We start from the raw sequence: 24,669 nt of genomic DNA, 5'->3' as shown, positions 1-24,669 counted from the left end.
GGGGTTTTGGGGTGTCCTTGGGGGTTTTGGGGTGTCCTAGGGGTGCTGGGACCCCCCCATGGATCTTGGGGTCCCCCATGAAGTTTTGGGGTGCTGGGCCCCCCCAATGGACTTTGGGGTCTCCAATAGTGTAACCAGGGGGTGGTGGCACCCTGGGGACATTTTGGGGTGCTGGGACCCCCCCATAGGGCTGGGGGTGGATTTGGGGGGTCCCTATGGGTCCCATGACACCCCCATATATTTTGGGGTCCCCCAGGGGTGCTGCTGTGGGTCCCGTTGAGCCCCGGATGTCACCGCTTGGGGGGCAGCGCCCTGGCCCAGGTCTTTGGACAATTGGGGGACACAAGTCCCGACTTGGAGAACCCCAAAAACCTGGTGGCGGCTTTTGGGGTGACCCAGAGTCTCATCCAAGGTACGTTTTTGGGGTGAAAAGGGGGGGATTTTGGGAGGAAAAATGGGAGGTTTGGGGTGTGAAGATTTGGGGGGACAAGGGGGAGATTTGGGGTGGAAAGGGTGGATTTGGGGTGTGGGGGTTTTGGGGGTGAAAAGGGGGGATTTGGGGGTCAATTGTTTGGGGTGGGGGAGATCCCCAGGGTCCTAAAACCCACCCAGAGACCCCAAACCCACCCAGGGGATCCCCAGGGTCCTAAAACCCACCCAGAGACCCCAAAACCCACCCAGGGCATCCCCAGGGTCCTAAAACCCACCCAGAGAGCCCAAAACCCACCCAGGGGATCCCCAGGGTCCTAAAACCCACCCGGAGACCCCAAAACCCACCCAGAGCATCCCCAGGGTCCTAAAACCCACCCAGAGAGCCCAAAACCCACCCAGGGGATCCCCAGGGTCCTAAAACCCACCCAGAGAGCCCAAAACCCACCCAGGGGATCCTCAGGGTCCTAAAACCCACCCAGAGACCCCAAAACCCACCCAGGGGATCCCCAGGGTCCTAAAACCCACCCAGAGACCCCAAAACCCACCCAGGGGATCCCCAGGGTCCTAAAACCCACCCAGAGACCCCAAAACCCACCCAGGGGATCCCCAGGGTCCTAAAACCCACCCAGAGACCCCAAAACCCACCCAGGGGATCCCCAGGGTCCTAAAACCCACCCAGAGACCCCAAAACCCACCCAGGGCATCCCCAGGGTCCTAAAACCCACCCAGACACCCCAAAACCCACCCAGGGGATCCCCAGGGTCCTAAAACCCACCCAGAGACCCCAAAACCCACCCAGGGGATCCCCAGGGTCCTAAAACCCACCCAGACACCCCAAAACCCACCCAGGGGATCCCCAGGGTCCTAAAACCCACCCAGAGACCCCAAAACCCACCCAGGGGATCCCCAGGGTCCTAAAACCCACCCAGAGACCCCAAAACCCACCCAGGGGATCCCCAGGGTCCTAAAACCCACCCAGAGACCACAAAACCCACCCAGGGGATCCCCAGGGTCCTAAAACCCACCCAGAGACACCAAAACCCACCCTGAGCATCCCCAGGGTCCTATAACCCACCCGGAGACCCCAAAACCCACCCAGGGGATCCCCAGGGTCCTAAAACCCACCCGGAGACCCCAAAACCCACCCAGGGGATCCCCAGGGTCCTAAAACCCACCCAGAGAGCCCAAAACCCACCCAGGGGATCCCCAGGGTCCTAAAACCCACCCTGAGACCCCAAAACCCACCCAGGGGATCCCCAGGGTCCTAAAACCCACCCGGAGACCCCAAAACCCACCCAGGGGATCCCCAGGGTCCTAAAACCCACCCAGACACCCCAAAACCCACCCAGGGCATCCCCAGGGTCCTAAAACCCACCCTGAGACCCCAAAACCCACCCAGGGGATCCCCAGGGTCCTAAAACCCCTGTCCCCATGTCACCCAAAACCCACCCAGGGGATCCCCAGGGTCCTAAAACCCACCCAGAGACCCCAAAACCCACCCAGAGCATCCCCAGGGTCCTAAAACCCACCCAGAGACCCCAAAACCCACCCAGGGGATCCCCAGGGTCCTAAAACCCACCCAGAGACCCCAAAACCCACCCAGGGGATCCCCAGGGTCCTAAAACCCACCCAGAGACCCCAAAACCCACCCAGAGCATCCCCAGGGTCCTAAACCCATGTCCCCCTGTCCCCATGTCCCCATGTCCCCCAGAACACACCCAGACACCCTAAAACCCACCCGGAGCATCCCCAGGGTCCTAAAACCCACCCGGGGGTTCCCCAGGGTCCTAAAGCCCACCCGGAGCATCCCCAGGGTCCTAAAACCCACCCAGAGACCCCCAAACCCACCCAGGGCATCCCCAGGGTCCTAAAACCCACCCGGAGACCCCCAAACCCACCCAGGGCATCCCCAGGGTCCTAAAGTCCAGTGTCCCCAGAGGGGATGATGGGGTGACATGTCCCCATGTCCCTAGTGGGGGTGACGGGGTGACATGTCCCCTTGTCCCCAGAGGGGGCGCTGTGCGCGGGCCATGACGTCAGTGACGGGGGGTTGCTGGTGGCTCTGCTGGAAATGGCATTTGCTGGGAACTGCGGCATCAGGGTCACCCTGGACACAGCGGAGGCGCCAGGTGAGTGACGTCCCCATATCCCATGTCCCCATGTCCCCATGTCCCCATGTCCCCATGTCCCCATATCCCCATGTCCCCATGTCCCCATGTCCCCCTTTCCCCATGTCCCCATGTCCCCATGTCCCCATGTCCCCATATCCCCCGTCCCCATGTCCCCACATCCCCATGTCCCCATGTCCCCATGTCCCCCTTTCCCCATGTCCCCATGTCCCCATGTCCCCATGTCCCCCTGTCCCCATATCCCCATGTCCCCCTATCCCCATGTCTCCATGTCCCCATGTCCCATATCCCCATATCCCCATGTCCTCATATCCCCCTGTCCCCCTGTCCCCATGTCCCCATGTCCCCCTGACCCATGTCCCCATATCCCCTGTCCCCATGTCCCCATATCCCCCTGTCCCCATATCCCCATATCCCCATGTCCCCATGTCCCCATATCCCCATGTCCCCATGTCCCCATATCCCCATGTCCCCATATCCCCATGTCCCCATGTCCCCATGTCCCCCTGTCCCCATGTCCCCATGTCCCCATGTCCCCATATCCCCATATCCCCATGTCCCCATGTCCCCATGTCCCCATATCCCCATATCCCCATATCCCCATGTCCCCATGTCCCCATGTCCCCATATGCCCATGTCCCCATGTCCCCATGTCCCCCTGTCCCCATGTCCCCCTGTCCCCATGTCCCATATCCCCATGTCCCCCTGTCCCCATGTCCCCATGTCCCCATGTCCCCATATCCCCCTGACCCATGTCTCCATGTCCCCATGTCCCCATGTCCCCATATCCCCATATCCCCATGTCCTCCTGTCCCCATATCCCCATGTCCCCATATCCCCATGTCCACATGGCCCCATGTCCCCATATCCCCATATCCCCATGTCCCCATGTCCCCATGTCCCCATATCCCCCGTCCCCATGTCCCCATATCCCCATATCCCCATGTCCCCATGTCCCCATGTCCCCATATCCCCTGTCTCCATGTCCCCATGTCCCCATATCCCCATGTCCCCATGTCCCCATATCCCCTGTCCCCATGTCCCCATATCCCCTGTCCCCATGTCCCCATATCCCCATGTCCCCATGTCCCCATATCCCCTGTCTCCATGTCCCCATATCCCCATGTCCCCATGTCCCCATATCCCCTGTCCCCATGTCCCCATATCCCCATGTCCCCATGTCCCCATATCCCCTGTCCCCATGTCCCCATATCCCCATGTCCCCATGTCCCCATATCCCCTGTCCCCATGTCCCCATGTCCCCATGTCCCCTGTCCCCATATCCCCATGTCCCCATGTCCCCATGTCCCCGTGTCCCCATATCCCATGTCCCCATGTCCCCATATCCCATGTCCCCATGTCCCCTGTCCCACGTCCCCTGTCCCCTGTGTCCCCAGCTCTGTCCGTGCTGTTCTCCGAGGAGCCGGGCTTGGTGCTGGAGGTGACATTGGCCTCCAGTGGTGACATTTGCCGCCGCTACCAGGACGCCGGTGTCACCTGCGTCCCCGTGGGCCACAGCGGCCCCTACGGCCCCAACGCCGAGGTGAGGGGACATGGGGACACGGGGGGACATGGGGACATGGGGACAGGGGGACATGGGGACACGGGGGGACATGGGGACATGGGGATATGGGGACAGGGGGGGACAGGGGGACATGGGGACAGGGGGACATGGGGATATGGGGATATGGGGACATGGGGATATGGGGATATGGGGACATGGGGATATGGGGACATGGGGACATGGGGACATGGGGATATGGGGACAGGGGGACAGGGGGACATGGGGATATGGGGACATGGGGATATGGGGACATGGGGACATGGGGATATGGGGACATGGGGACATGGGGACATGGGGATATGGGGACATGGGGACAGGGGGACAGGGGGACAGGGGGACAGGGGGACATGGGGACATTGGGACATGGGGATATGGGGATATGGGGATATGGGGACATGGGACATGTGGACACAGGGGGACATGGGGACATGGGGATATGGGGACATGGGAATATGGGGATATGGGGACATGGGGACATGGGGGACATGGGGACATGTGGGGGACAGGGGGGTGTCCCTAGGGTGGGACAGGAGGTGGTTGTGTCCCCATGGTAGCTTCGTGGTGGTGGCCATGTCCCCATGTCCCCATGTCCCCATGGCCCTGACCCTCTAGTGTCCCCATGGCAAGTGGAGGTGGCCATGGTGGTGGCATCCATGGGGACAACCATGGTGGTGGCCATGTCCCCATATCCCCCTGTCGCCATATCTCCATGTCCCCATATCCCCATATCCCCATGTCCCTCTGTCCCCCTGTCCCCCTGTCCCCATATCCCCCTGTCCCCATGTCCCCCTGTCCCCATGTCCCCATGTCCCCATGTCCCAATGTCTCCCCGTCCCCATGTCCACATGTCCACATGTCCCAAATCCCCATTGCCCCCAATGTCCCCATATACCCCTGTCCCCATGTCCCCATATCCCCATGTCCCCATATCCCCCTGTCCCCATATCCCCATGTCCCCATATCCCCATGTCCCCATATCCCCCTGTCCCCATATCCCCATGTCCCCATATCCCCCTGTCCCCATGTCCCATGTCCCCATATCCCCATATCCCCATGTCCCCATATCCCCATGTCCACATGTCCCCATATCCCCATGTCCGCATGTCCCCCTGTCCCCATGTCCCCATGTCCCATGTCCCATATCCCCATGTCCCATATCCCCATGTCCCCCTGTCCCCATGTCCCCATGTCCCATGTCCCATATCCCCATGTCCCATATCCCCATGTCCCCCTGTCCCCATGTCCCCATGTCCCATGTCCCATATCCCCATGTCCCCATATCCCCCATATCCCCATGTCCCCATGTCCCCATATCCCCCTGTCCCCATGTCCCCATGTCCCCATGTCCCCCTGTCCCCATATCCCCATATCCCCATGTCCCATGTCCCATATCCCCATGTCCCCATATCCCCCTGTCCCCAAGTCCTCATGTCCCCATATCCCCATGTCCCTCTGTCCCCCTATCCCCCTGTCCCCATGTCCCCCTGTCCCCAAGTCCTCATGTCCCCATATCCCCATGTCCCGATGTCCCCCTGTCCCCATATCTCAATGTCCCCATATCCCCATGTCCCCCTGTCCCCATATCCCCATGTCCCCATGTCCCATGTCCCATGTCCCCATATCCCCATGTCCCCATATCCCCATATCCCCATATCCCCATATCCCCATATCCCCATGTCCCCATATCCCCCAGTCCCATATCCCCCTGTCCCCATGTCCCATGTCCCATGTCCCATACGCTGTCCCCATGCCAGGTGACAGTGACCGTGGGGGGTCAGCGTCTCCTCCGCGCCCCCGTTGGGGACCTGCGGGGACTCTGGGAAGCCACCAGCTTCCGGCTGGAGCGGGAACAGGCGGCGCCCGAGTGTGTCACCCAGGAGGAGGGTGACCTGTCCCAGCGCTGGGGACCCACCTACCAGCTCAGCTTTGACCCCCGGGAGCTGCCCCCGCTGCTCCGGAACATGGGTGGGGGACACGGGGACACCGCGGGGATGGGGACATGGGACAGGGGGATGTGGGGATGTGGGGATGTGGGGACATGGGGACATGGGGATATGGGGACATGGGGATATGGGGACATGGGGACATGGGATATGGGGACATGGGGACATGGGGACATGGGGATATGGGGACAGGGGGACATGGGGACATGGGGATGTGGGGACATGGGGACATGGGAACAAAGGGATATGGGGACAGAGGGACATGGGGATATGGGGACAGGGGGATATAGGGACATGGGGATATGGGGATATAGGGATATGGGGACAGGGGGACATGGGGATATGGGGACATGGGGACAGGGGGATATGGGGACAAGGGGATATGGGGACATGGGAACAAGGGGATATGGGGACAGAGGGACAGGGGGACATGGGGACATGGGGATATGGGGACATGGGGATATGGGGACATGGGGACAGGGGGACAGGGGGACATGGGGACATGGGGATATGGGGACATGGGGATGTGGGGATATGGGGACATGGGGACATGGGGATATGGGGACATGGGGATATGGGGACATGGGGACATGGGGACATGGGGATATGGGGACATGGGAACATGGGGACAGGGGGATATGGGGATATAGGGATATGGGGACAGGGGGATATGGGGACAGGGGGACATGGGGATATGGGGACATGGGGATATGGGGATATGGGGACAGGGGGACATGGGGACATGGGGACATGGGGACATGGGGATATGGGGACATGGGGACATGGGGACTTGGGGATATGGGGACATGGGGACAGGGGGATATGGGGATATAGGGACAGGGGGACATGGGGACAGGGGGACATGGGGATATGGGGACATGGGGACATGGGGATATGGGGACATGGGGACATGGGGACATGGGGACATGGGGACAGGGGGACATGGGGACATGGGGATAATGGGATATGGGGACATGGGGACATGGGGACTTGGGGATATGGGGACATGGGGACAGGGGGACATGGGGACATGGGGACATGGGGACAGGGGGATATGGGGACATGGGGACATGGGGACATGGGGATATGGGGATATGGGGACATGGGGACAGGGGGACATGGGGACATGGGGACATGGGGACAGGGGGATATGGGGACATGGGGACATGGGGACATGGGATATGGGGACATGGGGACATGGGGACAGGGGGACATGGGGATATGGGGACATGGGATATGGGGACATGGGGACATGGGGACAGGGGGATATGGGGACATGGGGATATGGGACATGGGGATATGGGGACAGGGGGACAGGGGGATATGGGGACATGGGGACATGGGGACATGGGGATATGGGGATATGGGGATATGGGGACATGGGATATGGGGACATGGGGACATGGGGACAGGGGGATATGGGGACATGGGGACAGGGGGACATGGGGACATGGGATATGGGGATATGGGGATATGGGGATATGGGGACAGGGGGACATGGGGACATGGGGACATGGGGATATGGGGACATGGGGATATGGGGACATGGGGATATAGGGATATGGGGACAGGGGGACATGGGGACATGGGGACATGGGGATATGGGGACATGGGGATATGGGGACATGGGGACATGGGGATATGGGGACATGGGGACAGGGGGACATGGGGATATGGGGACATGGGGATATGGGGACATGGGGACATGGGAACAGGGGGATATGGGGACAGGGGGACAGGGGGATATGGGGACATGGGGATATGGGGACATGGGGACATGGGGACATGGGGACAGGGGGATATGGGGATATAGGGATATGGGGACATGGGGACATGGGAACAGGGGGATATGGGGACATGGGGATATGGGGATATGGGGACATGGGGATATGTGGACATGGGGACATGGGGACAGGGGGATATGGGGACAGGGGGACATGGGGACAGGGGGACATGGGGACATGGGGATATGGGGACATGGGGACATGGGGACATGGGGACAGGGGACATGGGGACATGGGGACATGGGGACAGGGGGACATGGGGACATGGGGATATGGGGACATGGGGATATGGGGACATGGGGATATGGGGACAGGGGACAGGGGGACATGGGGACATGGGGACAGGGGTACAGGGGGCCATGGGGCCATGGTCACACGGGTGTCACTCTTTGTCCCCAGCGTCCCCGGGCCCCCGTGTGGCCGTGGTGCGGGAGGAGGGCAGCAATGGGGACCGGGAGATGGCAGATGCGTTCGCCATGGCCGGCTTCGAGGTGAGGAACCCAGGCGTCCGGGGGGGACCCAGGTGTCTGGGAAGGGACCCAGGCATCCGGGGCTGGGTGGCTCCGGGGACCCAGGCATCCAGGAGGGACCCAGGCGTCCTGGAGGGACCCAGGTGTCTGGGAAGGGACCCAGGCATCCGGGGCTGGGTGGCTTTGGGGACCCAGGCATCCTGGAGGGACCCAGGCGTCCTGGAGGGACCCAGGTGTCTGGGAAGGGACCCAGGCATCCGGGGCTGGGTGGCTCAGGGGACCCAGGCATCCTGGAGGGACCCAGGCGTCCTGGAGGGACCCAGGTGTCTGGGAAGGGACCCAGGTGTCCAGGAAGGGACCCAGGCATCCGGGAGGTACCCAGGCGTCCTGGAGGGACCCAGGTGTCTGGAAAGGGACCCAGGTGTCCGGGGGGGACCCAGGTGTCCAGGAAGGGACCCAGGCATCCGGGAGGGACCCAGGCATCCGGGAGGGACCCATGTGTCTGGGAAGGGACCCAGGAGTCCAGGAAGGGACCCAGGCATCCGGGAGGGACCCAGGCGTCCTGGAGGGACCCAGGTGTCTGGAAAGGGACCCAGGTGTCCGGGGGGGACCCAGGTGTCCAGGAAGGGACCCAGGCATCCGGGAGGGACCCAGGCATCCGGGAGGGACCCATGTGTCTGGGAAGGGACCCAGGAGTCCAGGAAGGGACCCAGGCATCCGGGAGGGACCCAGGCGTCCGGGAGGGACCCAGGTGTCTGGGAAGGGACCCAGGTGTCCGGGGGGGACCCAGGTGTCCAGGAAGGGACCCAAGCATCCGGGAGGGACCCAGGCGTCCTGGAGGGACCCAGGTGTCTGGGAAGGGACCCAGGTGTCCAGGAAGGGACCCAGGCATCCGGGAGGGACCCAGGCGTCCAGGCGGGACCCAGGCGTCCGGGGATGGACCCAGGCGTCCGGGAGGGACCCAGGTGTCCGGGCGGGACCCAGGCGTCCAGGGACGGACCCAGGTGTCCAGGAAGGGACCCAGGCATCCTGGGACGGACCCAGGTGTCCGGGAAGGGACCCAGGCATCCGGGAGGGACCCAACTGTTTAGAAAAGGACCCAGGCGTCCGGGAGGGACCCTGGCGTCCGGGGATGGACCCAGGCGTCCGGGAGGGACCCAGGTGTCCGGGCGGGACCCAGGCGTCCAGGGACGGACCCAGGTGTCCAGGAAGGGACCCAGGCATCCGGGAGGGACCCATGTGTCCGGGAAGGGACCCAGGCATCCGGGAGGGACCCAACTGTTTAGAAAAGGACCCAGGCATCCGGGAGGGACCCAGGTGTCCGGGAAGGGACCTAGGCATCCGGGGATGGACCCAGGCGTCCGGGCGGGACCCAGGCATCCGGGGATGGACCCAGGCGTCCGGGAGGGACCCAGGCATCCGGGAGGGACCCAACTGTTTAGAAAAGGACCCAGGCATCCGGGAGGGACCTAGGCATCCGGGGATGGACCCAGGCGTCCGGGAGGGACCCAGGCATCCGGGAGGGACCCAACTGTTTAGAAAAGGACCCAGGCATCCATGCGGGACCCATGTGTCCGGGAAGGGACCCAGGCATCCGGGAGGGACCTAGGCATCCGGGGATGGACCCAGGCATCCGGGAGGAACCCAACTGTTTAGAAAAGGACCCAGGCATCCAGGCGGGACCCAGGCGTCCGGGAGGAACCCAGGCGTCCGGGAGGGACCCAACTGTTTAGAAAAGGACCCAGGCATCCGGGAGGGACCCAGGTGTCCGGGAATGGACCCAGGCATCCGGGAGGGACCCAGGCGTCCGTGCGGGACCCATGTGTCCGGGAAGGGACCCAGGCGTCCGGGGATGGACCCCGGCATCCGGGAGGGACATAGGCATCCGGGGATGGACCCAGGCGTCCGGGCGGGACCCAACTGTTTAGAAAAGGACCCAGGCATCCGGGAGGGACCCAACTGTTTAGAAAAGGACCCAGGCATCCGGGAGGGACCTAGGCATCCGGGGATGGACCCAGGCGTCCGGGAGGGACCCAGGCATCCGGGAGGGACCCAACTGTTTAGAAAAGGACCCAGGCATCCGGGAGGGACCCAGGTGTCCGGGAAGGGACCTAGGCATCCGGGGATGGACCCAGGCGTCCGGGCGGGACCCAGGCATCCGGGGATGGACCCAGGCGTCCGGGAGGGACCCAGGCATCCGGGAGGGACCCAACTGTTTAGAAAAGGACCCAGGCATCCGGGAGGGACCTAGGCATCCGGGGATGGACCCAGGCGTCCGGGAGGGACCCAGGCATCCGGGAGGGACCCAACTGTTTAGAAAAGGACCCAGGCGTCCGGGAGGGACCCAGGCGTCCGGGGTTGGACCCAGGCGTCCGGGGATGGACCCAGGCGTCCGGGCGGGACCCAGGCATCCGGGGATGGACCCAGGCGTCCGGGAGGGACCCAGGCATCCGGGAGGGACCCAACTGTTTAGAAAAGGACCCAGGCATCCGGGAGGGACCTAGGCATCCGGGGATGGACCCAGGCGTCCGGGAGGGACCCAGGCATCCGGGAGGGACCCAACTGTTTAGAAAAGGACCCAGGCATCCAGGAGGGACCCAGGTGTCCAGGGATGGACCCAGGTGTCCGGGAGGGACCCAGGCATCCGGGAGGAACCCAACTCTTTAGAAAAGGACCCAGGCATCCAGGCGGGACCCAGGCGTCCGGGAGGGACCCAGGCGTCCGGGAGGGACCCAACTGTTTAGAAAAGGACCCAGGCATCCGGGAGGGACCCATGTGTCCGGGAATGGACCCAGGCATCCGGGAGGGACCCAGGCGTCCGTGCGGGACCCATGTGTCCGGGAATGGACCCAGGCATCCGGGAGGGACCCATGTGTCCGGGAAGGGACCCAGGCATCCGGGAGGGACCCAACTGTTTAGAAAAGGACCCAGGCATCCGGGAGGGACCTAGGCATCCGGGGATGGACCCAGGCGTCCGGGAGGGACCCAACTGTTTAGAAAAGGACCCAGGCATCCATGCGGGACCCATGTGTCCGGGAAGGGACCCAGGCATCCGGGAGGAACCCAGCTGTTTAGAAAAGGACCCAGGCGTCCGTGCGGGACCCAGGCGTCCGTGCGGGACCCAGGCGTCCGGGAGGGACCCAATTGTTTAGAAAAGGACCCAGGCATCCGGGAGGGACCCAGGTGTCCGGGAATGGACCCAGGCATCCGGGAGGGACCCAGGCGTCCGTGCGGGACCCATGTGTCCGGGAAGGGACCCAGGCGTCCGGGGATGGACCCCGGCATCCGGGAGGGACATAGGCATCCGGGGATGGACCCAGGCGTCCGGGCGGGACCCAACTGTTTAGAAAAGGACCCAGGCATCCGGGAGGGACCCAACTGTTTAGAAAAGGACCCAGGCATCCGGGAGGGACCTAGGCATCCGGGGATGGACCCAGGCGTCCGGGAGGGACCCAGGCGTCCGGGAGGGACCCAACTGTTTAGAAAAGGACCCAGGCATCCGGGTGGGACCCCGGCATCCGGGAGGGACCTAGGCATCCGGGGATGGACCCAGGCGTCCGGGGATGGACCCAGGTGTCCAGGAAGGGACCCAGGCATCCGGGAGGGACCCAGGCGTCCGGGAGGGACCCAGGCATCCGGGAGGGACCCAACTGTTTAGAAAAGGACCCAGGCATCCGGGTGGGACCCCGGCATCCGGGAGGGACCTAGGCATCCGGGGATGGACCCAGGCGTCCGGGAGGGACCCAAGCGTCCGGGAGGGACCCAGCTGTTTAGAAAAGGACCCAGGCATCCGGATGGGACCCCGGCATCCGGGAGGGACCTAGGCATCCGGGGATGGACCCAGGCGTCCGGGCGGGACCCAGGTGTCTGGGAATGGACCCAGGCGTCCAGGGACGGACCCAGGTGTCCAGGAAGGGACCCAGGCATCCGGGAGGGACCCAGCTGTTTAGAAAAGGACCCAGGCGTCCAGGCGGGACCCAGGCGTCCGGGGAAGGACCCAGGCGTCCGGGAGGGACCCAACTGTTTAGAAAAGGACCCAGGCATTCGGGAGGGACCCATGTGTCCGGGAATGGACCCAGGCATCCGGGAGGGACCCAGGCGTCCGGGAGGGACCCAACTGTTTAGAAAAGGACCCAGGCATCCAGGTGGGACCCCGGCATCCGGGAGGGACCCAGGCATCCGGGAGGGACCCAACTGTTTAGAAAAGGACCCAGGCGTCCGGGAGGGACCCAGGCGTCCAGAGATGGACCCAGGCGTCCGGGCGGGACCCAGGCATCCGGGAGGGACCCAACTGTTTAGAAAAGGACCCAGGCATCCGGGTGGGACCCCGGCATCCGGGAGGGACCCAGGCATCCGGGAGGGACCCAGGCATCCGGGAGGGACCTAGGCATCCGGGGATAGACCCAGGCATCCGGGCGGGACCCAGGCGTCCGGGGATGGACCCAGGCGTCCAGGGATGGACCCAGGTGTCCGGGGAAGGACCCAGGCGTCCGGGAGGGACCCATGTGTCCAGGAGGGACCCAGGCATCCGGGAGGGACCCAACTGTTTAGAAAAGGACCCAGGCGTCCGGGAGGGACCCAGGCGTCCAGAGATGGACCCAGGCGTCGGGGATGGACCCAGGCGTCCGGGAGGGACCCAGGCGTCCGTGTGCCGTGCAGGTGTGGGACGTGACGACGCAGGAGCTGCGCGGGGGGGCCCCCCTGGACGGGTTCCGGGGGGTGGCGTTCGTCGGGGGGTTCAGCTACGGGGACGCTCTGGGGTCCGCTAAGGGTGAGTGGGGGTTGGGGTCCCTGGTTTTGGGGTGTCCCCATTTTTGGGGTGTCCCATTATCCCCAGTCCCCCCATTCACTCCCAGTCCCCCATTCCCAGCCCCCCATTATCCCAAGTCCCCCCATTCCCAGTCCCCCCATTGACTCCCAGTCCCCCCATTATCCACAGCCCCCCATTCCCAGTCCCCCCATTCACTCCCAGTCCCCCCATTATCCACAGCCCCCCATTCCCAGTCCCCCCATTCACTCCCAGTCCCCCCATTATCCTCAGCCCCCCATTCCCAGTCCCCCCATTATCCCCAGTCCCCCCATTATCCTCAGCCCCCCATTCCCAGTCCCCCCATTATCCCCAGTCCCCCCATTATCCCCAGTCCCCCCATTATCCTCAGCCCCCCATTCCCAGTCCCCCCATTATCCCCAGTCCCCCCATTATTCCCAGTCCCCCCATTCCCAGTCGCCCCATTATCCCCAGTGCCCCCATCATTCCCAGTCACCCCATTATCCCCAGTCCCCTATTCCCAGTCCCCCCATTATTCCCAGTCCCTCCGTTCCCAGCCCCCCATTGACTCCCAGTCCCCCCATTATCCCCAGTGCCCCCATCATTCCCAGTCCCCCCATTACCCCAGTCCCCTATTCCCAGTCCCCCCATTATTCCCAGTCCCTCCATTCCCAGCCCCCCATTGACTCCCAGTCCCCCCATCACTCCCAGTCCCCCCATTATCCCCAGTCCCCCCATTCCCAGCCCCCCATTCACTCCCAGTCCCCCCATTATTCCCAGTCCCCCCATTCACTCCCAGTCCCCCCATTATCCCCAGTCCCCCCATCACTCCCAGTCCCCCCATTATCCCCAGTCCCCCATTCCCAGTCCCCCCATTATCCCCAGTCTCCCCATTATCCCCAGCCCCCCATTCACTCCCAGTCTACCCCATTTCCAGTCCCCTCATTCCGAGCCCCCCATTTCCAGTCCCCCACTATTCCCAGCCCCCATTCCCAGCCCCCCATTATCCCCAGTCTCCCCATTATCCCCAGTCCCCCCATTATCCCCAGTCTCCCCATTATCCCCAGTCCCCCCATTCCCAGTCTCCCCATTATCCCCAGCCCCCCATTATCCCCAGTGCCCCCATCACTCCCAGTCCCCCCATTACCCCAGTCCCCTATTCCCAGTCCCCCCATTATTCCCAGTCCCTCCATTCCCAGCCCCCCATTGACTCCCAGTCCCCCCATTATCCCTAGTCCCCCCATTATCCCCAGTCTCCCCATTATCCCCAGCCCCCCATTGACTCCCAGTCCACCCCATTTCCAGTCCCCCCATTCCGAGCCCCCCATTTCCAGTCCCCCACTATTCCCAGTCCCCATTCCCAGCCCCCCATTATCCCCAGTCTCCCCATTATCCCCAGTCCCCCCATTATCCCCAGTCTCCCCATTATCCCCAGTCCCCCCATTCCCAGTCTCCCCATTATCCCCAGTCCCCCCATTATCCCCAGTCCCCCCATTCCCAGCCCCCATTCCCAGTCTCCCCATTATCCCCAGTCCCCCCATTATCCCCAGTCCCCCCATTATCCCCAGTCCCCCCATTCCCAGCCCCCCATTATCCCCAGTCTCCCCATTATCCCCAGTCCCCCCATTATCCCCAGCCCCCCATTCACTCCCAGTCCGCTCCATTTCCAGTCCCCCCATTCCGAGCCCCCCATTTCCAGTCCCCCATTATTCCCAGCCCCCCCATTATCCCCAGTCCCCTCATTATCCCCAGTCTCCCCATTATCCCCAGTCCCCCCATTCCCAGTCCCCCCATTATCCCCAGTCCCCCCATTATCCCCAGTCCCCCCATTATTCCCAGTCCCCCCATTCCCAGTCGCCCCATTATCCCCAGTGCCCCCATCATTCCCAGTCCCCCCATTATCCCCAGTCCCCTATTCCCAGTCCCCCCATTATCCCCAGTCCCCCCATTCCCAGCCCCCCATTGACTCCCAGTCTCCCCATTATCCCCAGTCCCCCCATTCCCAGTCTCCCCATTATCCCCAGTCCCCCCATTATCCCCAGTCCCCCATTATCCCCAGTGCCCCCATTATCCCCAGTGCCCCCATCATTCCCAGTCCCCCCATTACCCCAGTCCCCTATTCCCAGTCCCCCCATTATTCCCAGTCCCTCCATTCCCAGCCCCCCATTGACTCCCAGTCCCCCCATTATCCCCAGTCCCCCCATTATCCCCAGCCCCCCATTGACTCCCAGTCCACCCCATTTCCAGTCCCCCCATTCCGAGCCCCCCGTTTCCAGTCCCCCACTATTCCCAGTCCCCATTCCCAGCCCCCCATTATCCCCAGTCCCCCCATTATCCCCAGTTCCCCCATTATCCCCAGTCTCCCCATTATCCCCAGTCCCCCCATTATTCCCAGTCCTCCCATTATCCCCAGCCCCCCCATTCCCAGTCCCCCCATTATCCCCAGCCCCCCATTGACTCAAGTCCCCCCATTATCCCCAGCCTCCCATTGACTCCCAGTCCCCCCATTATCCCCAGTCCCCCCATTATCCCCAGTCCCCCCATTCCTAGTCCCCTCATTGACTCCCAGTCCCCCATTCCCAGCCCCCCATTATCCCCAGTTCCCCCATTATCCCCAGCCCCCCATTCCCAGTCTCCCCATTATCCCAAATCTCCCCATTATCCCCAGCCCCCCATTCACTCCCAGTCCACCCCATCCCAGTCCCCCCATTCCGAGTCCCCCATTTCCAGTCCCCCATTATTCCCAGTCCCCATTCCCAGCCCCCAAATTATCCCCAGTTCCCCCATTATTCCCAGTCCCCCCATTCCCAGTCGCCCCATTATCCCCAGTGCCCCCATCATTCCCAGTCACCCCATTATCCCCAGTCCCCTATTCCCAGTCCCCCCATTATTCCCAGTCCCTCCATTCCCAGCCCCCCATTGACTCCCAGTCCCCCCATTATCCCTAGTCCCCCCATTATCCCCAGTCCCCCCATTATCCCCAGCCCCCCATTGACTCCCAGTCCACCCCATCTCCAGTCCCCCCATTCCGAGCCCCCCATTTCCAGTCCCCCACTATTCCCAGTCCCCATTCCCAGCCCCCCATTATCCCCAGTCCCCCCATTATCCCCAGTTCCCCCATTATCCCCAGTCTCCCCATTATCCCCAGTCCCCCCATTCCCAGTCTCCTCATTATCCCCAGTCCCCCCATTATCCCCAGTCTCCCCATTATCCCCAGTCCCCCCATTATTCCCAGTCCTCCCATTATCCCCAGCCCCCCCATTCCCAGTCCCCCCATTATCCCCAGCCCCCCATTGACTCCCAGTCCCCCCATTATCCCCAGTCCCCCCATTATCCCCAGCCCCCCATTCACTCCCAGTCCGCTCCATTTCCAGTCCCCCCATTCCGAGCCCCCCATTTCCAGTCCCCCATTATTCCCAGTCCCCATTCCCAGCCCCCCCATTATCCCCAGTCCCCTCATTATCCCCAGTCTCCCCATTATCCCCAGTCCCCCCATTCCCAGTCTCCCCATTGACTCCCAGTCCCCCCATTATCCCCAGTCCCCCCATTCCCAGTCCCCCATTATCCCCAGTGCCCCCATTATCCCCAGCCCCCCATTCCCAGTCTCCCCATTATCCCAAATCTCCCCATTATCCCCAGTCCCCAAATTATTCCCAGTCCCCCCATCGCTCCCAGTCCCCCCATTGACTCCCAGTCCCCCCATTCCCAGTCCCCCCATTGACTCCCAGTCCCCCCATTATCCGCAGTCCCCCCATTATTCCCAGTCCCCCCCATTCCCAGTCGCCCCATTATCCCCAGTGCCCCTATCATTCCCAGTCCCCCCATTGACTCCCAGTCCCCCCATTATCCCCAGTCCCCCCATCACTCCCAGTCCCCCCATTATCCCCAGTCCCCTATTCCCAGTCTCCCCATTATCCCCAGTCCCCCCATTCCCAGTCCTCCCATCGCTCCCAGTCCCCCCATTGACTCCCAGTCCCCCCATTATCCTCAGCCCCCCATTCCCAGTCCCCCCATTATCCCCGGTCCCCCCATTATCCCCAGTCCCCCCATTATCCCCAGTCCCCCCATTCCCAGTCTCCCCATTATCCCCAGTCCCCCCATTATTCCCAGTCCCCCCATTCCCAGTCGCCCCATTATCCCCAGTGCCCCCATCATTCCCAGTCACCCCATTATCCCCAGTCCCCTATTCCCAGTCCCCCCATTATTCCCAGTCCCTCCGTTCCCAGCCCCCCATTGACTCCCAGTCCCCCCATTATCCCCAGTGCCCCCATCACTCCCAGTCCCCCCATTACCCCAGTCCCCTATTCCCAGTCCCCCCATTATTCCCAGTCCCTCCATTCCCAGCCCCCCATTGACTCCCAGTCCCCCCATTATCCCCAGCCCCCCATTCACTCCCAGTCCACCCCATTTCCAGTCCCCCCATTCCGAGCCCCCCATTTCCAGTCCCCCACTATTCCCAGTCCCCATTCCCAGCCCCCCCATTATCCCCAGTTCCCCCATTACCCCCAGCCCCCCATTATTCCCAGTCCCCCCATTAACCCCCATTCCCACTGCCCCCCAGGCTGGGCGGCGGGGGCGCTGTTCCCCGGGCCCCTGCAGGAGGCGCTACAGCGTTTCCGCTCCCGCCCCGACACCTTCAGCCTGGGGGTCTGCAATGGGTGTCAACTCCTGGCGCTGCTGGGCTGGGTGGGGCCCAAAACAGGTAGGTGTGGGGGCCCATGGGTGCTATGGGGGTCCCATGGGTGCTGGGGGGTCACAGGGATGTTAGGGGGTCCCATAGGGGGCACTCGCACCCGGGGTTTGCAATGGGTGTCAATGGATGGGGTGAGTGGGATGGGTGACGTTCCAGACAGGAGACTGTGGGGGTCCCAAGGGTAGTATTTGGGTCCCATGTGCGCTATGAAGGTCCCATGGGTGCTGGGGGGTCCCATTGGTGCTATGGGGGTCCTGTGGGTGCTGGGGTGTCACAGGGACGCAAGGGGGTCCCATAGGGGGCGCTCGCACCCAGGGTTTGCAATGGGTGTCAATGGATGGGGTGAGTGGGATGGGTGACGTTCCGGACAGGAGGGTGTGGGGGTCCTGTGGGTGCTGGGGGGGTCCTATAGGTGCTGGGGGGGTTCTGGAGGTCCAATTGGTGCTATGGGGGTCCCGTGGGTGCTGGGGTGTCACAGGGACGCAAGGGGTTCCCATAGGGGGCGCTCGCACCCAGGGTTTGCAATGGGTGTCAATGGATGGGGTGAGTGGGATGGGTGACGTTCCAGACAGGAGACTGTGGGGGTCCCAAGGGTAGTATTTGGGTCCCATGGGCGCTATGAAGGTCCCATGGGTGCTGGGGGGTCCCATGGGTGCTATGGGGGTCCCATGGGTGCTGGGGGGTCACAGGGATGCGAGGGGGTCCCATAGGGGGTGCTCGCACCCAGGGTTTGCAATGGGTGTCAATGGATGGGGTGAGTGGGTTGGGTGACGTTCCAGACAGGAGACTGTGGGGGTCCCAAGGGTAGTATTTGGGTCCCATGGGCGCTATGAAGGTCCCATGGGTGCTGGGGGGTCCCATGAGTGCTATGGGGGTCCCATGGGTGCTGGGGGGTCACAGGGATGTTAGGGGGTCCCATAGGGGGCGCTCGCACCCGGGGTTTGCAATGGGTGTCAATGGATGGGGTGAGTGGGATGGGTGACGTTCCAGACAGGAGACTGTGGGGGTCCCAAGGGTAGTATTTGGGTCCCATGGGCGCTATGAAGGTCCCATGGGTGCTGGGGGGTCCCATGGGTGCTATGGGGGTCCCATGGGTGCTGGGGGGTCACAGGGATGCGAGGGGGTCCCATAGGGGGCGCTCGCACCCGGGGTTTGCAATGGGTGTCAATGGATGGGGTGAGTGGGATGGGTGACGTTCCAGACAGGAGACTGTGGGGGTCCCAAGGGTAGTATTTGGGTCCCATGGGCGCTATGAAGGTCCCATGGGTGCTGGGGCGTCCCATGGGTGCTATGGGGGTCCCATGGGTGCTGGGGGGTCACAGGGATGCGAGGGGGTCCCATAGGGGGCGCTCACACCCGGGGTTTGCAATGGGTGTCAATGGATGGGGTGAGTGGGATGGGTGACGTTCCGGACAGGAGGGTGTGGGGGTCCTGTGGGTGCTGGGGGGGTCCTATAGGTGCTGGGGGGGTTCTGGAGGTCCAATTGGTGCTATGGGGGTCCCATGGGTGCTGGGGGGTCACAGGGATGTTAGGGGGTCCCATAGGGGGCACTCGCACCCGGGGTTTGCAATGGGTGTCAATGGATGGGGTGAGTGGGATGGGTGACGTTCCAGACAGGAGGGTGTGGGGGTCCCATGGGTGCTGTGGGGATCACAGGGGTGCTGGGACGTGCTATAGGTGCTGGGGGGGTCCTTGGGGTCCCATTGGTGCTATGGGGGTCCCTATGGGTTCTGGGGGTCTGGGGGGTCCCTATGGGTGCTGGGGATCCACTGGGTACTATTTGGGTCCCCTGGGTGCTATGAGGCTCCCATGGGTGCTGGGGCTCCTGGGGGTCGCCTGGGTGCTATTTGGGTCCTTATGGGTGCTGGGAGGTCCTATAGGGACTGGGGGCTCCCATGGGGGTCCCCTGGATGCTGTTTGGGTCCCTGTGGGTGCTGGGAAGTCCTATGGGTGCTGGGGGTCCCGTGGGTGCTTGGGGTCTCCCATGGGGATCCCATTGGTGCTATAGGGGTCCCTATGAGTTCTGGGAGTCCCATGGGTGCTATGGGAGGCCTGGGGGGTCCCATGGGTGCTATGGGCATCATGGGGGCTCCCATAAGGGTCCTCTGGGTGCTATTTGGGTCCCTATGGGTGCTGGGAGGTGGGACCTATAGGAGGGGAGTTGAGGGGTCCCCTTTGTGTCCCCTTTTTGGGGTCCCTGTGTGTCCCCTATGGACGGGGGTCACCGGGGGGATCCCTGGGGGTGTCCCCTGTGTCTCCCCCCCATAAGGTGACACTTGGTGACCCCCCCAACATAACACTGTGTCCCCTTGGGTTGTCTGCGTTGTGTCCCCTTTTTGGGGTCCCTGTGTGTCCCCTATGGACAGGGGCCACCAGGGGGGTCCCTGGGGGTGTCCCCTGTGTGTCCCCCCCACTTGGTGACATTTGGTGACCCCATGTGACCCCCCCAGACCATTGTACTGTGTCCCCTTTGTGTCCCCTTTTTGGGGTCCCTGTGTGTCCCCTATGGACAGGGGTCCCCGGGAGGGTCCCTGGGGGTGACCCCCCCTTTGGTGACCCCATGTGACCCCCCAGACGTGGGTGACCCCCCCCAACATGACACTGTGTCCCCTTGGGGTGTCCCCCATGTGTCCCCCTTTGTGTCCCCTTTTTGGGGTCCCTGTGTGGCCCCTATGGACAGGGGCCACTGGGGGGGTCCCTGGGGGTGTCCCCTGTGTCTCCCCCCCATATGGTGACATTTGGTGACCCCATGTGACCCCCCCAGACCATTGTACTGTGTCCCCTTTGTGTCCCCTCTTTGGGGTCCCTGTGTGTCCCCTATGGACAGGGGTCCCCGGGGGGGTCCCTGGGGGTGACCCCCCGCTTTGGTGACCCCATGTGACCCCCCCCACCCCCCTCCCAGATCCGGGTGACCCCCCCGCGGTGGCTCTTTGTCCCAACACGTCCGGCCGCTTCGAGTCGCGATTTGTCACCGTGCGGGTGGAACCGGGACCGGCCGTGATGCTGCAGGGGATGGAGGGGACACGAATGGGGGTCTGGGTGGCCCACGGCGAGGGTGAGACTGGGGGAACTGGGAGAGACTGGGAGGGACTGGGACGGATGGGATGGGGGGCACTGGGAGCACTGGGAGGTGACTGGGAGCACCAGGGGATCGAACCGCTGTCTCTCTGCTCCCATTCCCACCACCCTATTCCCGCCCCGGCCGCTTCCATTCCGTGCAGAGGGGGGTTCTGCTTTCCCTCCCTATTGCCCCCCATGTCCTGGGAGCAATGGGATGTTACTGGGAGTGACTGGGAGCACTGGGAGGATACTGGGAGCACTGGGAGGTGACTGGGAGCACTGGGAGGTGACTGGGAGCACTGGGGGATCGAACCGTGGTGTCTCTGTCCCCCCCCAAGCCGGTTCCATTCTGCTCCTGGGAGGTGACTGGGAGGGACTGGCAGTACAGGGAAGATACTGAGAGCACTGGGAGGACACTGGGTGACACTGGGAGGTTACTGGGAGCACTGGGAACAGACTGGGATCACTGGGAGGTTACTGGGGGCACTGAGAGGTTACTGGGGGCACTGGGAACAGACTGGGATGACTGGGAGGCGACTGGGATGACTGGCAACAGACTGGGAGCAGCGGGGGATCGAACCGCGGTCTCTCCGCTCCCATTCCCGCTTCTCCATTCGCGCTCTTCACATTCCCGCCCCGGCCGCTTCCATTCCGTGCAGAGGGGGGTTCTGCTTTCCCTCCCTATTGCCCCCCATGTCCTGGGAGCAATGGGATGTTACTGGGAGTGACTGGGAGCACTGGGAGGATACTGGGAGCACTGGGAGGCGACTGGGATCACTGGGAACAGACTGGGAGCACTGGGGGATCGAACCGTGGTGTCTCTGTCCCCCCCCAAGCCGGTTGCATTCTGCTCCTGGGAGGTGACTGGGAGGGACTGGCAGTACTGGGAAGATACTGAGAGCACTGGGAGGACACTGGGTGACACTGGGAGGACACTGGGTGACACTGGGAGGTTACTGGGAGCACTGGGAGGTTACTGGGAGGTTACTGGGGGCACTGGGAACAGACTGGGATGACTGGGAGGCGACTGGGATGACTGGCAACAGACTGGGAGCAGCGGGGGATCGAACCGCGGTCTCTCCATTCCCATTCGCGCTCTTCACATTCCCGCCCCGGCCGCTTCCATTCCGTGCAGAGGGGGGTTCTGCTTTCCCTCCCTATTGCCGCCCGTGTCCTGAGAGCAATGGGATGTTACTGGGAGTGACTGGGAGCACTGGGAGGATACTGGGAGCACTGGGAGGTGACTGGGAGCACTGGGAACAGACTGGGAGCACTGGGGGATCGAACCGTGGTGTCCATGTCCCCCCCCCAAGCCGGTTCCATTCTGCTCCTGGGAGGTGACTGGGAGGGACTGGCAGTACTGGGAAGATACTGAGAGCACTGGGAGGAGACTGGGTGACACTGGGAGGACACTGGGTGACACTGGGAGGTTACTGGGAGCACTGGGAGGTTACTGGGAGGTTACTGGGGGCACTGGGAACAGACTGGGATGACTGGGAGGCGACTGGGATGACTGGCAACAGACTGGGAGCAGCGGGGGATCGAACCCTTGTCTCTCCATTCCCATTCGCGCTCTTCACATTCCCGCCCCGGCCGCTTCCATTCCGCCCGCGGGGGTGCCCAGTTCTCCCTCCCCATTCCCCCCTGTGTCCTGACTCCCGTCTCTCCGCCCGTTTCCCCCCCCCAGGGCGCTTCCAGTTCCGCTCTCCCGCTCTCCTCAGCTCCGCCATGGCCGCCGGGCTGATCCCGCTCCGCTACGCGGCCGATGACGGCGAACCCGCGTCCCGCTACCCTCAGAACCCCAGCGGCGCCCAGGTCGCCACCGCCGCGCTTTGCTCGCCATGCGGTCGCCACTTGGCGATGATGCCGCATCCAGAACGCGGGGTTCGGGCTTGGCAATGGCCTTGGTGGCCCCGGGAATGGGGGAATGACCGAACTGGGCCCGGCCCGTGGGTGAGAATGTTCCAGAACGCGTGTGAATGGTGTTTGAGGGACGGACAGAGCGACTGAAGGACGAGCGGACACACGGACGGACCCACGGAGACGCGGGGGGAACCGGAGAGCGCCGAACGCGCCCACCCGCCAGCGCGGACCAATCAGAGCGCGAGTCTCACTCGCCTCAGCCAATGGGAATGCGGGGAGGGGGCGCTGCCTGAAATGAATGAATGAAGCGGGAAATCAATGAATGAAGCGGGAAAACAATGAATGAAGCGGGAAATCAATGAATGAAGCGGGAAAACAATGAATGAAGCGGGAAATCAATGAATGAAGCGGGAAAATCAATGAATGAATCAAGAAATGAAGCGATTCAGTGAATGAATCAAGAGGTTTCGGTGGAGCCACTTTGGGGGGGGGGGGGGTCATGGGGGCCCCGAATGCCTGGGTCCCTTTTTGGGGGTGGGGAGGAACCCGAACGCCTGGGTCCCCTATTGGGGGGTGGGGAAGAGATGGGTGCCCGGTTAGGGGGGGGCTACTCGGACGCCTGGGTCCCTATGTGGGGGGAAGATGTGGGACACCCGGACGCCTGGGTCCCCTAATTTGGAGGTATCACCCGAACTCCTGGGTCCCTTATTGCGGAGCACTCGGACGCCTGGGTCCCTTATGTAGGAGAGACATGTGAGATACCCGGACGCCTGGGTCCCTCCTTAGTGCCATCTATGGGGCCCGGACGCCTGGGTCCCTCCTCAGTGCAATCTATGGGGCCCGGACGCCTGGGTCCCTCTTCATTCAAATCTATGGGGCCCGGACGCCTGGGTCCCTCCTCAGTGCAATCTATGGGGCCCGGACGCCTGGGTCCCTCAGCAGTCAAATCTATGGGGCCCGGACGCCTGGGTCCCTGCTCGTTGCAATCTATTGGGCCCGGACGCCTGGGTCCCGCCTCATTCAAATCTATGGGGCCCGGACGCCTGGGTCCCTCCTCGGTCAAATCTATGGGGCCCGGACGCCTGGGTCCCTCCTCATTCAAATCTATGGGGCCCGGACGCCTGGGTCCCTCTTCAGTCAAATCTATGGGGCCCGGACGCCTGGGTCCCCCCTCGGTGCAATCTATGGGGCCCGGACGCCTGGGTCCCTCCTTGGTCGAATCTATGGGGCCCGGACGCCTGGGTCCCTCCTCGGTCAAATCTATGGGGCCCGGACGCCTGGGTCCCTCCCAAGTGAAACCTATGGGGCCCGGACGCCTGGGTCCCTCCACGGTCAAATCTATGGGGCCCGGACGCCTGGGTCCCTCTTTGCTACAGTCTATGGGGCCCGGACGCCTGGGTCCCTCCCCAATGCAATCTATGGGGCCCGGACACCTGGGTCCCTCCTCCTTCAAATCTATGGGGCCCGGACGCCTGGGTCCCTCCTCAGTCAAATCTATGGGGCCCGGACGCCTGGGTCCCTTCTTATTCAAATCTATGGGGCCCGGACGCCTGGGTCCCTCGCAAGTAGAAATCTATGGGGCCCGGACGCCTGGGTCCCTCCTCGTTGCAATCTATGGGGCCCGGACGCCTGGGTCCCTCCTCGGTCAAATCTATGGGGCCCGGACGCCTGGGTCCCTCCTCAGTGAAATCTATGGGGCCCGGACGCCTGGGTCCCTCCTCGGTCAAATCTATGGGGCCCGGACGCCTGGGTCCCTCCTCAGTGCAGCCTATGGGGCCCGGACGCCTGGGTCCCTCCTCGGTCAAATCTATGGGGCCCGGACGCCTGGGTCCCTCCTCATTGCAATCTATGGGGCCCGGACGCCTGGGTCCCTCCTCATTGCAATCTATAGGGCCCGGACGCCTGGGTCCCCCCTCGGTCAAATCTATGGGGCCCGGACGCCTGGTTCCCTTCTTGTTCAAAT

The 24,669-nt window shown here is 63.3% G+C and overlaps 1 protein-coding gene and 1 long non-coding RNA gene across 2 annotated transcripts in view; both read left to right on the top strand.

The window, feature by feature from the left end:
- PFAS (phosphoribosylformylglycinamidine synthase) overlaps positions 1-23,163 on the top strand; it is a 93,609-nt gene extending 70,446 nt beyond the window's left edge. Inside the window, exons 21-29 of the mRNA XM_065048192.1 lie at positions 257-412; positions 2,442-2,561; positions 3,959-4,104; positions 5,880-6,090; positions 8,252-8,343; positions 12,982-13,093; positions 17,652-17,792; positions 20,686-20,838; positions 22,531-23,163. Of these exons, the coding sequence (XP_064904264.1) occupies positions 257-412; positions 2,442-2,561; positions 3,959-4,104; positions 5,880-6,090; positions 8,252-8,343; positions 12,982-13,093; positions 17,652-17,792; positions 20,686-20,838; positions 22,531-22,853 (1,454 nt within the window). The 3' untranslated portion in view covers positions 22,854-23,163. The remainder of the gene's footprint in view (positions 1-256; positions 413-2,441; positions 2,562-3,958; positions 4,105-5,879; positions 6,091-8,251; positions 8,344-12,981; positions 13,094-17,651; positions 17,793-20,685; positions 20,839-22,530) is intronic.
- Positions 21,210-22,272, top strand: LOC135578033 (uncharacterized). The gene is made up of 3 exons (XR_010469427.1): positions 21,210-21,276; positions 21,317-21,826; positions 22,095-22,272. It is a non-coding gene; the product is annotated as an uncharacterized LOC135578033 (long non-coding RNA).
- Positions 23,164-24,669: the final 1,506 nt, after the last annotated feature.

Source organism: Columba livia, unplaced genomic scaffold (assembly GCF_036013475.1).
Source record: "Columba livia isolate bColLiv1 breed racing homer unplaced genomic scaffold, bColLiv1.pat.W.v2 Scaffold_232, whole genome shotgun sequence".
NCBI lineage: Eukaryota > Metazoa > Chordata > Aves > Columbiformes > Columbidae > Columba > Columba livia.
Note: the sequence above shows the minus strand (reverse complement) of the source record. Positions and strands in the feature narration are given on the sequence as shown.